This window comes from Amphiura filiformis, chromosome 1 (genome assembly GCF_039555335.1).
Source record: "Amphiura filiformis chromosome 1, Afil_fr2py, whole genome shotgun sequence".
In the NCBI taxonomy this organism is placed as follows: Eukaryota; Metazoa; Echinodermata; class Ophiuroidea; order Amphilepidida; family Amphiuridae; genus Amphiura; species Amphiura filiformis.
In genome coordinates, this window is record NC_092628.1 from 31,495,271 (window position 1) to 31,511,176 (window position 15,906).

The 15,906-nt window shown below is 35.2% G+C and overlaps 1 protein-coding gene across 3 annotated transcripts in view; it reads left to right on the plus strand.

Moving 5' to 3' along the window:
* LOC140143424 (atrial natriuretic peptide receptor 2-like) overlaps positions 1–15,906 on the plus strand; it is a 494,558-nt gene that overhangs the window by 364,121 nt on the left and 114,531 nt on the right. For all 3 annotated transcript variants that reach the window (XM_072165300.1, XM_072165359.1, XM_072165403.1), the window contains exon 5: positions 11,802–12,009. In XM_072165300.1, coding sequence (XP_072021401.1) covers positions 11,802–12,009 — 208 coding nt within the window. The remainder of the gene's footprint in view (positions 1–11,801; positions 12,010–15,906) is intronic.

A 15,906-nucleotide genomic window follows, 5' to 3' on the forward strand; every position in this document is an offset into this window, starting at 1 on the left:
TAAGTCGCAATACGGTGACCATGGTGACAAAAGAAGGGATTTAAAATCCGGAGGATTTAGATCAAAGAATTAACCCTCTTGTGGTAAACCCCGCGATAAGCAGAGAACATTAATTTTTTATTATTAATGGTTTAAAGAGGATCATGTTGGAAACGTGTCATAAACACAATAATGGTAATCAAAGTATATCACCTTAAATAGATCTATCTGCTTGACTGGCATATCAGATGTTTAGAGCTTTACCTTTTGATATCAAGCTCTAAACGACACTTTTCCTGAAGGGGAGATTGCTCTGTATCTATTTTGCGAACGGATTAGAGAAAACAGCTTTAAGGCAATGGTAAAACCTTTCATATGTAAAACAATTGTTCTATTCTGACTATTACATCTCGAATTCCGGCAATGACCTGCAATAAATATATGGTTATAGAACATATGTGATGCGATCAAGCAAAATCAGTCGGAACTCGGAAATATTAAATTTTCAGTTTCTTATAGCAAAGTAAAAAGCATTAACAAAGCTGCATTTTGCAGAAAACCCCATTGAATTTGAACAACCAGTTCCAAAGATATGAGCAATTAAAGAGTTCCAAAACAATAAAACACAAAAGGATATATTTCCCTTGTTTGGCTATATCTCAAAATCAGTATTTCCGAGTTCCGACTGATTTTGCTTGATCGCATCACATATTGTCAATTTATTATTGTTGTACACTACATGCACAAATTTATCTACATTCGGAACAAAATTAAAACATATAATAGTATTTTTTAAAAAAAGGCATTTGTCGTTTTTGAGTCTTCAAGGTGAAAAACGGTACAGGATGCTTATAGCTTTAAATTGAATTCACTTGTCACGTGTCAAACACATCTCATAGAAAAAAATAGTCTCGATCGTTTCACCCTTGTCCCGTTCATTTTTAATGAATGTTTTGAGACTGTACGGATTGATTTTTTTTTTTCATTCCAATCAACATTAAATGAGGAAAGCGTGATGACCATCTTTGTAAAATCTTTTAAATCAATCACTGAGTCATTGACCATTGATGGCGACAAACAAATTTAGTATTGAATAAAAAACATTATCGTCTTCTCCTGTATCTAAACATGATAAATGTGAATTAACCTTTTGCTCCTCCGTTATTGCCCAAACCGATATCTTACAAAATGATAAATGCAAACGTTTTATTGTACTTCTTGGGTTTCAACTGACAAATTACTTTAGATAAGCCACGTTTACTTCTTATTCTGTACCTTGTAAACTAAAGTCACGACTCAATAAAGCTATAATGTACGATCTTATCATATGAAATTGGCAAATTTTTTTCAACCTGATTTTTGGCATATTTGCAGGCGGCGAGTGGCATGATGGTCGGAGAGAGCCGGCAAAACCGCTCGGCCGTATGGTATTTTCCATATACTCGGTTAATTTTGTGGGATTCATTATCGAACCCCAACTGTTTTAGCTTGTATTTATATTATTTATTAGCATGGGCCTATTTGTTTGTGACATTTCAAGCGTTTTATAATTTCAAAATAATCCCATTCAATTACACGGTTGACGATGGAAATTTACTTAATTTAGAGAATGCACGGCGCCCACCACCTGCATATCTGTGATGTTTACACATGTCCCAATTTGCACCTAAATGGAATCAGAAACTATTTGTTGTGTTTGTAGGTCAACAGAGCAAAGTTGGACATAAAGTAATAATTCATGAATTATGACTTCATATCCTCAGAAAGTTAGATTGAGGGATGAAAAATCACGATTTCTCGGCCAAAATTGCTGTCATTGCTATAGGCATGAAAAGTGTCCTCCTGGGAGTGATATCCAACAAGTGCTGTCCATGTCTCTCATGAGCTGAATAAATACATTTTGGCCCCTATTTTCTGACCCCTAGGCTGCCCGTACAGGCTGTGACCCGGCAGCAATAATGGACAATTGATTCTTGGCATATACTAACATAACCAGGCCATCAAACCTTTTGTACCATCTGAACTGAAAAATTCTTCTGGGCTCCCAGTCTATAATGGCTCTACACTCACAGAAAAAAATACACAAATTGTGTAAAATTTTACACAACTTCGATGTACGTATAGAACTCCAAAACAAATAGGTATTTTTACATAACCATGAATTATGTAAAAAAAAATATAGCAGATAAGTTTAAAAAATACTTACATATTAGGTAAAATATTTACATAACTTTTATGTAAATTTTTTACCTCAGCTATTAGGTATTTTACTACATAATTGTTATGTAATATTTTACACAAATTATGTAAAAAATACATAACATTTATGTGCATATAACAAATAGGTATTTTTCACACAACCTTGAATTATGTAAAAAATACATACCAGTTAAGCAAAAAAAAATTTGGAGATAATGAACAAGGAAAAAAGGCCACTCTCAACAATCAAGTGAACAGTTTTACTGTCAGCCTTTGGGTCAAGAAAAAAGAAATGCTTAATTCAATCTCAACTGCCACTGAGGCTTGAAGGCGTATAGAATGGTTACTTGGTTGTTTGTTTTATCTCTTTAGGTCAATCGCTATCAATCCAAAGAAGGATGTGTATTTAACGTGCAGAATATATATATATACTTGACCATTGTTTAAAGGGTGCGGCACAATCATAACAATGTATTCCGGAGAATTGACGAAGCATAATGTAAATAGCAGTTTATTATCAATAATGTTTATTAGCAAGTTTTAACTTAAAAGTGGTTTCATCTATCAGATATATTAATCAGAGTAAAATACGTAATAGTAAAATTTTCTTATTTCTAGTCCAATAAACAATACTCACTGTGGACGTTTCGATGTCTACCAGACATATTTTTCTACACTATTGTTGTTGTGACGATCTTCTGTATACCACTGATGCTGATGGTTGCTTAGCAGAAGTCTTCCGGCGCATTTCTAGAAATGCGCGAGAATCAGAAATGCACTTTTTGGGCATGCGTTTGCAGGGAGGACCTCGTTTTGGTAGCAAGATGGTGGATCCGTGCAAAGGGTGAATACTCATGTATTCCCCATTACATCTCTGCCAATAACATCTACAAGCTTCTGAGTGCTACATGAAAACCACTTGAGTTAACGGAGTTTCAGGTCAAATGGAGTAAATTCCCGTTTTGCAGGAAAAAAGGTGTAATACGTGGGAAATAAACATGCTAAGACAGTGGCTCCGCAACCGGGGACCTGGGGTACTGGCACCCCCCTGGTGGGTGTCCAAGTACCATAGGGCCCCAATAATTTAAGGTAAAATTCATATTGCCCCCCCCTCCCATATTAAAAATCCTCCGGAGCCTCTGTATGATTTTCAGTTTTCACTCCTTTCAGAATATTGTTTCAGAGAACAGAAGAACCCACGTTATGTTATGCAGGTTTTGTGTAGCGTCTTGCATTCTTGTTTTATTTATATCAATATTTTTTATTTGAAGTCATTCTTAAAGAACTACTAAAAGTATAGTCATTGAACGCCAGCGTGTCTTTTAATATTGATTATGTAGTTTGAAATACATGAACAGAATGTAGCAAACATAACACAGAATGAAGTGAATTATTTATGGCAGACTTTATACTAATATTTTATTCAAATAGTTTTACATTGAGATTTCTTACTCACGTTTGAATGATAAGCATTTCAATAATAAGACGTCGCGCAAGTTCTATTCATAGATATGGTAACCAAATATTCAAGAAGACTTTTTACGATTTAATTGAATTCACTTGCCAAACCTATAATATTAAACATAGCATAAACATATTACACAAGTACCATTAAGTCACAATATTTAGACTAATGTTAGGAATAGTTTCATAATAATGTCATCACAATGTTATTTGGAGTATACAACGTTTTCTTGAAAATACATGGTGTGATTTAATAATTCATACCCATAAAAGGTTCTTAACGAAAACTTTCCAATATTTCATGTTTATACATGAAATTTAATTAACTGCATGAGGATAGAATTTCACACTGTAAGTAGTTATGGTTTCAGATTAAGCATACATTGACGTTGTTTAACACAGAGCTTGTGGAGCAGAACATTGATATAAAAAAAAGTGCGTCGAGTGATATCGGTCGATGTGTGCACACTAAGATGTGTTACAGTTAGCTTTTCTAGTCCGATCGCGGTAGAGAAAGTTCATTTTAATTTTGCCCAATTAAAATTGGTTGTTCCTTTACAACAGGAAAAAAGGATACTGTTTATTGGTCAGTGGATAATTGACAATCGGTAGAGAAGCTTGAAGAAAGGTTTCGCACTTGTATTTTGCAATAAGATATATAAGACACCCTTTGACAACGGTGGCACTTGTAATGTTTATACGGTCGTGTTTTCTATGCTGTTTTTAAGAGTGTTTGGCAAGACACAGAGCAAAAGATTTTCAATCTGAATCTTTTGTATGTTAAGACTGAATACAATGACAAAGAATTTAAATCCGGTGGCAGAGAATTAACCCTCTTGTGTGATAAACCTTACAGCCAAGAAGAGAACATTAATGTTATATCAGTCATAGTTTATGAGGATCATGTGTGAAGAGTGTCATAAAATTGTCATATATTGTATTGCAATACAATTCTGTCACCTAGCGTAGATCTCTCTGTTTGACTGGCCTACAGCGTCAGATGTCTAGAGCTTTGCATTTGATATTTGAACTAAAAATAAACTGATAAACAATATAGGTATACATCCGCACGCTGTTTTGCTGCGATAGTAATACTGGTAAAATACACTTTTCCTGAAGGGTGTTATTAAGGGGAAATTGCTCTGTACTTATTTGCGGTAGCGCACTGGCTTTAGGGAAAACAGCTTTAAGAGAGTGGAAAAGCTTTTCTGGATAAAGTAAAACAATTGTTCTATTCTGACTGAAGTATGTGCTACCTCTTTAGGTAATGTCCTTCGATTTCCGGCATTAACCTAAAATAGATAGGCTTGAAGGGTCTTTGAGGGTGGTGCTACACATGTATATTGTCAATTTGTACAATTGTTGTACACTTCAGTCACACATTTAACTACACTCGGAATAATTATGATTATTTTAAAGGTGGTTAAAATATATAAATGATACTAAAGATAGGAAGATATGTATTTTTTGGGTCTTAAAGATGAAAATCGGTACACGACGCTTAACTCTCCACACTGATTCACAATAACACATGAACAAATCTACTCAATCATTCCTCTTTCTCATCCATCTTATATGAATGTTCTAGGACCGAACGGGTTAATTTCAAAAATGTACTCATCAACATTAAATTGAAAAAAAAAACGTGTTGACAATGTTTTTTTACAATATTTTAATATTGATGCTCAACTTTCTCTACCAATAATAGTATATAACACATCAGACAAAATCACGGACCCATAGATAGTGACAAAAAATAGTACCGAATTAAGCGTATCTTCTTCTGTATACGAATTTCCGTTTTGCTTACCCATGATTTCCCAAACCGATCTTTTACTAAATAATAAATGGTCACTTCTTGAATTTCAACTGACAAATTACTTTGGATACGCCACAGTTATTACTTCTTATTCAGTTCCATGTAAACTAAGTCACGACTTGATTAAGGGCAGTATGTTTTCAGTCATATGAGCCTGGAGTAGATAACCGTTCTATGGCAGACAAATTAGATCAATTAGTCAGAAGAATACTTTGTTTACTGAACTGGACAAATCGAACGGCAAAAGGAATATCACTTGGACTTCGCTTTTTTAAATGGCAAATATTGATTTACCTTTCTTGGCTATGGTCACAGATTTAATTTCTTGCCATTCTACATGTTCTAAGCGTATTTTTGCCAATCGTCTGACCGTCATGTAGTTGTGTATATCTTAGTTCGTTTGTTTCTATGGGTATGTATCTATGTGTGTTTCGTTCTGCCGGTAATAAGTGTTGATTCACTATGGGAGAAAAAGTTTTGAAACTTTCAAAAACGGCTGTAAATTAGAAACTTTTAAAATCTATCTCCATACTGTTTTATATCAGTGAAAACATTATTCTTTCCTGTCAACAATGACACATGTGACGATAATTTATTCCACGGCTGAGTAAGAAAGACAGAGAGGTCTCAAAGAAAATGTGCCAAACTGACCATTGTCTGCGCTCATCTCATTGCTTTGAATGAATAAATAAATGAATGAATGAGTGGGTTAATGCATGAATAATGCATGAATAAAAGAATGAATGAAAAGTTGTTTGATTGCTAGGATGGATCAACGCAAGCCAATCTATCTTGCTGGTCACTTCTTCATAGTGGTCATTTGCAAGAAAGGTCTAATCAACCATTGTTCGATTATTAGATCTGGATATGGCTCGAGCTATTGGTTAGCTAGAGGCTGGCATACCTCAGATCAAGTAGCGGAAACTTTTGGAGTTCCTCAGTATGATCTCCAAGCTAAAAGCCAGTTTCGGCAGACCAGAGATGTCAAAGGCAGACCCAGAAGTGGCCGCTCAAGAAAACCAACGGCTGCAGAAGACCGGTACATCAGACTGGCAGCACTTCGAAACCGTTTGTAATGAAACAGTGTAATATTCCTTACTCATGTTTACTGATGCAAATGGCGAGGACAATGGCAGATTTGGCAGATTTTGTTTTAGACCTCCTTGTCTTTCAAAGACAGTATTCAACCTTGGAATAAGTTATGATCACAAATGAATTTTGTATTGATATGATATGAAACAATATGGAAATAGATTTCACATATTTCTGATATATAGCCGTTTTGGAAAGTTTCCAAACTTTAGGAGTTAAGTTTCTTAGCTGTTTGTTTTACTTCGTTAGGTCAACCACATACATAACAATCAAACACTGTCAATCCAAATAAGGATGTGTACTCAAAATACAGACAAATTATACTTGACCCCAGTTTAAAGTGTGTGGAACAATCATAACAATGGTATTCCGAAGAACCGAACAAGTGCATCATATTATCAATAACCCTTTATTAGCAAGTACAGCGGTTTCATCCATCAGATTATATTGTGGACTGTTTGATCAGTCGATGTTGGTTTCGGCCTTCGGAAGCTGTCTAACCCGGACTTTGCAATGGGTAGTGGACCGTCATGGCTGTGTGGCAGCCTCTTGTTGTCGATGCACCCAAAAATAGTAGCACACAAACCCCACCCAGGGTGTCATATATCCACACACATGAAACGTAAGAGATAAACATGCAACATAATATACAATGGTTTCTTGTACTTCAGCTTGATACTTTCAAATGCTCGGATACAGACACATGCATCGCGCGCACACCCCCACCCCTCCCTATCTCACACACCCCATACAAAAGGCATATGTGAGGGGGGTCATGTTTGCGTAAAGAGAAATAACGACGTCTAAATTGAAAACGTCCCATGATAATCGCGCACTGTATTAGTCGTGTACAATCTGCAACATGATGCAACGATTTAAGGGGCTGAGCAAAATGTATGTGTACCCACGGTGTGGTCAATTCTCAACTAGTCTACCAAACAAAAATCACTGCCATCCCCATTAACATGTATTATGTAAGATTTTGGAGAACTCAAATTAAAAATTTAGTATATCTGAGCGTGTTCCTATACGTTTTAGGGCGTAATATAGAAACGGTGCTGGTGCCCAAAACAACTATGGCAAGAATCATCCCCCCTATTATTGGGGCCTGCTAAAATCTTTGCCCAGCCCCATAATTCACCAGCCCGCTGGCTCGTGAACATGATCAAAGGAAACACCATCTGTGTGTTCATAACCTTGAATTTGTTTTATGAATCAGGCGAAATATTCCCACTTACGTCAATATTAATAAGTGAAGCATAACCTCTATTTCTAGGTTGTCCGAATGGCTACGTAATACCCCTATTTTCTCAATCTCTGCCAATGACCTCTACATTCTTCCGAGTGGTGTCCAGAAACCACTTGGGGTAACGGAGTTCCAGGTCAAACGGAAAGATTCATTTGGGAGGAAATAAAGGTGAATGCGTGGGGAAATAAACAGGTTATAATTCCATATCGTTTTTTTCCGCAGGGATAACTTTAAACTCTTATATATAATTGTTTTTTGTGATATTAGCCGGCAGCTAAGACTTTTCATTTCGGTACCAAATATCTATAAATAATATGTGTGTTGCACTAAAAGCATGCGTGAGAGTTTTACCCATCACCAATATATATTTTTTTTTTAACTTTTCCGTAGATAGTTAAACAGCTTGTGAGCGGTTTTTTGTTGTTGTTGTGGTTTGGGTTTTTGGGTTTTTTTTATCCCCAAATAAGGTCTAAATAATATGTATGTTGCAGTAAAGCATGCTTTCCTTATTAAGCACGGTGTGACCATGAGAGTTACCATTTTTAGTTTTCAACCTTCAGATTCTTTCAGATGATAAATTTTAACCCTTATTGGGACATATCACAGTGGTGAGTGTGAATGGGGCCATACGATACCTGTTCAAAACAGAATCCTCAATATGAGGGTTTTTTAAACAAGATAAAGAAAAACACATTTCAAACTGAAGCTGCCGTCTGTTAAGTCGTAATACTGTGACGAAGGATTTACATCTGGTGGCAGAGGATTTAAGGGAGGACAGTTTTTATGGTCTACTGAGCTCAGCAATGCTTTGCTGTCTTCGATAGTGTATTGTATCGGAGAGGTACCTGGCTTTTATCAAAGCCCAAACCCATTAAAGCCTGTAGCAAACTCTTTTAGGCTCCGCTCAATTGACAACTCTGCTCCGATACAATGCATTGACCAAAATATCGATCGAATCAATTTTTACGACCATGCTTGAATTAACAACCCCTTGAAACCTAATTACACCACTTTATGTAAACATAAACTTACACACATTATTTACGTTCTATTGAGCGCAGACACGACTAGAGACATGCTTATTTAGTGACCACTTGAGTAGTTGATGAGTGGGTCGTTATGTACTTACTGAACACAAAGGAAATTGATTTTGGTTTTACCATCGACCGTGTTTATAATCCTGCTGCTCTGCTGAACGCTCCGATAGATATCAGCAAACTCGTATACTGTTCGCTTGTTCCTATCGAACACTCTAGCGTACATGAACCATTATCGAAGACAGCAAAGCATTGCTGAGCTAAGTAGACCATAAAAACTGTCCTCCCTAAGTCAAAGATTTACCCTCTTGTATGGTAAACCCTAGAGCTAGACAGAGAACATTAATGTTATATTAGTAATGGTTTACGTGAATCATGTGCGAAGAGTGTCGTACACACAATGTGGTAATAACAATTCTGTCACTGCCTGACTGGCCTATAGCGTCAGATGTCTACAGCTTTACATTTGATATCTGACCTAAAAATACACTGAGAAACAATAATACTTCCTCACTCTGTTTTGCTGCGATCGTAATACTAGCAATATACACTGAAGGGTATTATTAAGGGGGAATTGCTCTGCACTTATTTGCGGTAGTGAACTGCCTTTAGGGAAACGGCTTTAAGAGAGCGATGTAAGCTTTCAGGATAAATAAAAACAATTATTCTATTCTGAGTGAAATACATGTTACATCTTTAGGTAATGTCTTTTGATTTCCGGCTATGACCTAAAATAGACATAATCTTCTAGGGTGTTGCCATTTGATCACTTCATTAAGGCGTATGCAATCATTGTACACTTCATTCGCACGTTTGTCTGCATTTGAAAGAAACATGATGATACACAGATAAAATATATATTTATAAAAGATGTTCAAAAATACGGAAGTATGTGTCGGTTTTGCGACTTGATTTAAGGTGTACATCACTGACGCTTAGTACTCCCCACTGAGTGAATTCCAAAAAAAACTAGTTTGACTGAATTCCAAAAAAAACTAGTTTGACTCAATCATTCCCTTTCCCCGGTTCATCATGAACGTTCTGGAACTGAACGGCTTGATTTCAACAAAATGTTCGCAATATTAGATTTAAAAAAATCATGACTATTGACATCCCTTGATATTGATGAGACGATTTCTTATCAAAAGTAAGTTTCTACTTTTTGTTTTATTTTATCACAATTCAAATCAATTACAGACTTAGTGACCATTGATGGCGACAATGAAATAATGCCAAATAAATTGGTTTGTGTCTTCTTCTGTGTGTAATTCCAAATCTTGCCCATGACTAGCCAAATTGAGATTTATATCGTTGTAATCATGGAAAATTGCCGAGTAGAACTATAACAACTATAACGAATCAGTACCGTCGCCCTCTATTAAAAGCTAGAAACAATTTAAGATCTTGGTCGCTACTCGCGCTTGGCGAATCGCCTAAAACTTTACGTGTTTCATAGGGACGGTTTATGATAAATTGTCATTCGTCCCTCTGCCGAACTTATAACGTCACTTCTTGAGTTTCAACTGACAGATTACTTTGGATAAGCCACATCCATTTCTTATTCTGTTTCTTTGTAAACTAAGCCACGACTTGATTAAGGGCAGTCATATGAGCCTGGAGTAGATGACCATTCCATGCCAGACAAATTAGATCAATTAGCCCAAGGAATACTTTATTTACTGAACTGGACAAATCGAACGGCAAAAGGAATATCACTTGAACTTTGCTTTTTTTCTAATGGCAAATATTGATTTACTTTTCTTGACGTTTATGTCTATTTGTAGATTTTCCTATTGCTTTTGATCGTGTGTTTCTATAAATTTAGTCGTTTGTTGGTCTGCTTGTGCATAGTATGTGTATATTTGTGTGTGAAGTGTGTATGTAATAACTTTCTGTGACGCGCTTGTACTTTATTGTTTGTTTTACTTAGTCAGGTCACCCACACACAATTCAAACACTATCAATACAAATAAAGCAACTAAACAGGGGAGTGAGACTTTCCCTGAACTAAATAAGTGTGCAAACAAAATTCAGAAAAATATTACTTGACCACTGTTGAAATACTTCAGAACAATCATAACAAATTAAATGGGGCTGTTTATAGCTAAACCCTGGGGACCAGCCTCGAAATGATCAACTGGTATGCTCTACAGCAGATAAACACAAAAGCCCTTCATGAGCCAGTGGTAGATGTATTTTCGATACCATGATACCAGAGGCAAAAAGTCATATGAAACAACATATGAATATCTTTGAACCTCTTAGGTAACTACACTAAGTATAACAGCCTTAAGCCCCAAATATAGTCCTGGGGTATTTCATGATCCAATGGTAGTCTCGAGGTCCAAGATCATATGAATCAATATATGAATATAATATAAATATCTATGAACATCTCCATATCTATTTGTAAGCGCTCTTCTAAGTCATAGTTCATTGAATTTACGACCGTATGACAAAACAGGCGACAATAGTAATTTTTTGCACAAGATTTGCAATTTAAAGAGAATTGGCCATTGCTCATTAAAATGAGTCTAGTGTATGGACAATATAAGTGTGCTCTTTCATTTAATGACATGGAATATTGTAAGGAACACTTCAGGTTTTGACTTTTGAAACCTACATTTTGGTCAAAAATTGTGCTAGGATAGGGCAACAGATTTGCCTTGCTATAAACATTGAATTGCGTTATCTGTTGGCCTAATGAAAACGGTGTTTTTAGGGGGAAGTGTTAGCTTTCTTTCGATATAAAAAAAATTCTGATTGGATGAAGGGAATACTTGCGGTTTTGACAAAACCAATCGCAGATTTCTATTTTCCACTAGATCTCACACAGCTCTTATGATGCAATGGAAACTGTGCGTAGATGCATTTATGAGAGAATCGTTTTTGCAGTCAAACCTTTTCATATATTGCTCATGTGCTTTAACTTCTGTTCATATTTTATTTTATATCATTTCAGCTCAGAGGATCTATTTGTGGTCCTTGGGTGCCACCCGATGGAGATATTTTTACGCACACACAATCGCAGGTCGGGAGTTCGAGTCAAACCGAATGGTTTACAACAGTAGCCCTGGTCCCAACAGGAGTCACATCTATAATTGTACATGTACGAGTAGGAAATCTACAAGGCGCGTTACATCACGTTGTGACGGTGAACCCAAGAAGCGGTGAGTTTAGCCAATATGATTTCATAACAATACAGTACACAAATGAACTGTTGTAATGGGATATTCCAGTTGAAATCCCAACCCAACCCAGTCTCTCTACTAAAGTGCTAATATTAAGCACTGTGCAATAATCTTAGAGCACATTAGTGCAGTGATAGTTAAGGCTACGCATTCACATTGCTTTCTTGCCCTGCGGGGCCATTATATTGGAACTTCATTAGTTTCAAATCCTCACTATAGGAGTTACCGGCCTCCGCTCTGCCGGGCTTGGGGTCTTGATGGGGTTTTTTTCTGTCAGGGCTTAAAACATCAAGGCCACAAGCCCGTAGCATCTCGGAGCAACCTTGAATAATATTGTTTTTGAGCGCTATTGTTTTTACGGCCGATAACTCACCAACTTTCCCATACCTTTAATTATTATATTACATGTTTTCATACGCACTAAAGTTAATTAATAACAATAGAGGGCGCTAACACTGCCCTACACTAATGTGCTCAATATTAGTACTTTGAGACTGTTGTACTGTAGTACTGATAATCGACTCATGAAAGTCCATCTGAATTATAAACTCTTATAGTAATAGTGCTTTTTTTTTTTCGAGAGAGAGAGAGTGACGTCAGTACGTGATCCAGTGCGCGTAGTATTAGATCGCGAGAAATAATCAAGCAAACTCGGTTTGGAATGATATTCAGCACAAGTATACATGTATATTTACCTACGACACATACTATAATGAAGTACCGAGCCGTGTCCATATTTCAACATTGGATATTCGTTCTATTGATTGCATCAATAGATATACAATGATATATTGTTATCTTTCATGTTTATAATAGTCATGAAAGTTTTGTTTTTCAATTTGTTTATTAATACACGAACTTCATCATTATGCAAAAGATAATGATCTTGATCAAAGATAATGATACGTCTTTTCCATTAACAACTGGCATCGTCACGGCTTCATTATGCACTTGTAACGAACTTCTGAGCTTACGTTTATTCAACAGTTTAACAATTAAACTTCTTTAAAAGTAAATTATACACTACACTTAAAGAATGATCAGTGCAATATAGATACATTTCAAAATAGTGTTGACAATGGAGTAATTGTAGATTCGTTGAGCGGTGGAAAAATATGAATTCCCCATAGTGCAAAGCAAACAAAATATATACACTTTCCACCTACACATAAAAAAGTTTCAATGCTATTATGTTTTATAATGTTGCAGATAAATTATGATTTTCATCTTTAAATTGCAAAATATTCTTTCTGATTTTAAAACATGAAATGATACATGAAATGAAATTGGCATATACCATTGAGAAAGGCAACAGACTGGATTGCCGAAACTGTATGGAAAACGTGAGTTTTTTCTTGGAAAAATTTTTACTATGAAAACTTTGAAATCTGATAACTGTATTCCTGATGAATCTCTTCAATAATGAAATGATACCAATGGCATTGTCTTTATCAGTGACATAAACTTTATTGGCTAGTGCTACGAAGACAGTTATGCTTTATCATCGATATGCATTTTTTTCTCTTTTTTTGCATTAAATGAAAACCTGCTGAATACTGTCGATAAAGACTGAGTAATATATCTTAACCATTTTACTCTTTTTCCTGTCATCTCATAAAATAGAATAATAATCTTTTGATAACAATAAAACAATATCTTTTATTCTGAATAAGGCTTTTAATAATTAATTCCCTTGACTACTTATTTCCACCACATTGGTTAAACCAAAGCGTGTGTAAATCAATTGGTCCCTAACACAATTAGAAACTTAAAACAATAGCACTTTCATGGACTTTCGTTGACTTTTCTCAAAGGACAATCTATGAAGTATTGTGTGCAGCTAAGTTTTTTCCCGATTGTGTGTGCTATTTTGCGAGCTTGGTTTAAGCACTCAATGATTCAACCCTTTACTTCAATTTACTTTAGCAAACGAGTGTTCTGAATTTATTCCTCCTGCTAACCAAATTCATTTGAACGCTTGAATATGAAAATTTAATCTTATTACAATTCAATTTCATTACACGGAAGATTTATCTAATCTTCAAAAGTAGCAATAAAGTCTCTGCCTTCGCGAGGTGCATTGCATAAACATTTCCACTTCATTTTGAAATATACACCTAGTTATTTTGTATCAATATTTGTACAATGATATTAAGATAATTTGTTTCACCAAATTAATTCATTAAAATATTCACTTGTTGCCGTTGTTCAAATATAGATTTGTCTTGAGGTAAAAAGCGAGTCTCATAATCACTTTGTTGGTATTGAATGAGATATTCTATTTTAATACTACAAAATGCGAGATGTACAAGCTGTATCAAAATGATTGGTACCCATTAACTTTGATATTTATTTTTAAAAAACTGCCTCTTCCAAATGCAACATTGGATATTCTTGAAATGTACAAAATGTATAGTTTATGACTTTTAATAATATACAATTAATCTACAAATCATTGGAACTTATGTTAAATTTTGATGAGTCAGACTTAATGACATATCCATGTATACCAATGAAAACCAATGATTTTGATACTTCTTGTATCTTATTGATGAGATTCTACGAAAATGACGATCAAATAATAGTAAACCATTTTCTCCACGTTGGTTAAACCAAAAAGTGTATAACTCAATTGATCCCTAACACAATAAGAAACATGGACAATAGAACTGTCATGGATTGACTTTCATTGACCTTTTGAAAAGGACAAAAAAGTACCTGTGTAGCCAATAATGGTAAAATTTTCCTCGATTTTGTGTGCTATTTTGTGCTTGTTTTGAACCCGGGGGTACCTTCATTTATCAATCTATGTGTTTTTAATATTAGTCTCACATAAGGTGAAACTTCACAGATTTCCGAATGATCCCATATGAGCTTCTATCAACAAGTGTTAATATTAGTTATATTAGAAACAACAAATAGGGGCAATTTCATGTTTTGTATATAATTTGAACCTCTGTGGCACAAATCTTTTACATTTACATTTTAATATAAAATTTCCTTCAAAGGTTTATGTAAATATTTGAGTTATCAACATATTGTTACAATATAGGCAACTATCGGTGCATGGCTTTATATTTCGATCTATTATAGTGTCACATACATCCCAGGAGCATCTAAATACATGAAATACGTCCCAGCGCTAATTACGCTCCTATAATAATAATGTACTTCTAAATCCAGATCAGCTCAGATATAGTCCAAGATACGCCCATGTAGAGTTTCTATGAAAGTAACCAAGTATACCAACGGATCTGGTTTGATGGTTCAAATCAATTAAGATTCAAACTTTCATGTAAAAGCCTTCATGACCTATATATACTAATAGGTAAAGACATACCTGTGGTGGCAAGAAATTTTTCAATGGTATTGCACGATATCAAATTTCAGGAAATCATAATATATATTTTCTCTTAAGGACTACTCGCTTTTATCTTGATGAAACCATCTCCCATCGAAAATAATAAACAAACAATATCAAAGTTTCAAAAAGAATGATGGATTAAAGCTTCGGGGATCGTTTTGATTAATTGTACCGGGAATGTACGTAAAAATACGTATTGTTAAAACAAGGTACCTTTCTCTAGGGTGACTCTATTAGCTACACCGGGATTTGATTATTATAACATGCACGCTGTGTAGGATGTAGAAGGATTGTTTTTCTTCCTGGTATTATTATATTCAAGGGCGAAAAATTGGTTAGCAAGTCATGAACGCAATAAATATAGCGAACAAAACTTTGTTTCACGATTTATACACCAAATTTATAAGATAAAAAAATGGTGCATCAAATTTGATAAGCCAAGTTTTTGTTAAACCTTGTTTGCTAAGCCAGGGCTGTCGATATGATACGGCAAATCCTTTCGTCCATAAAAA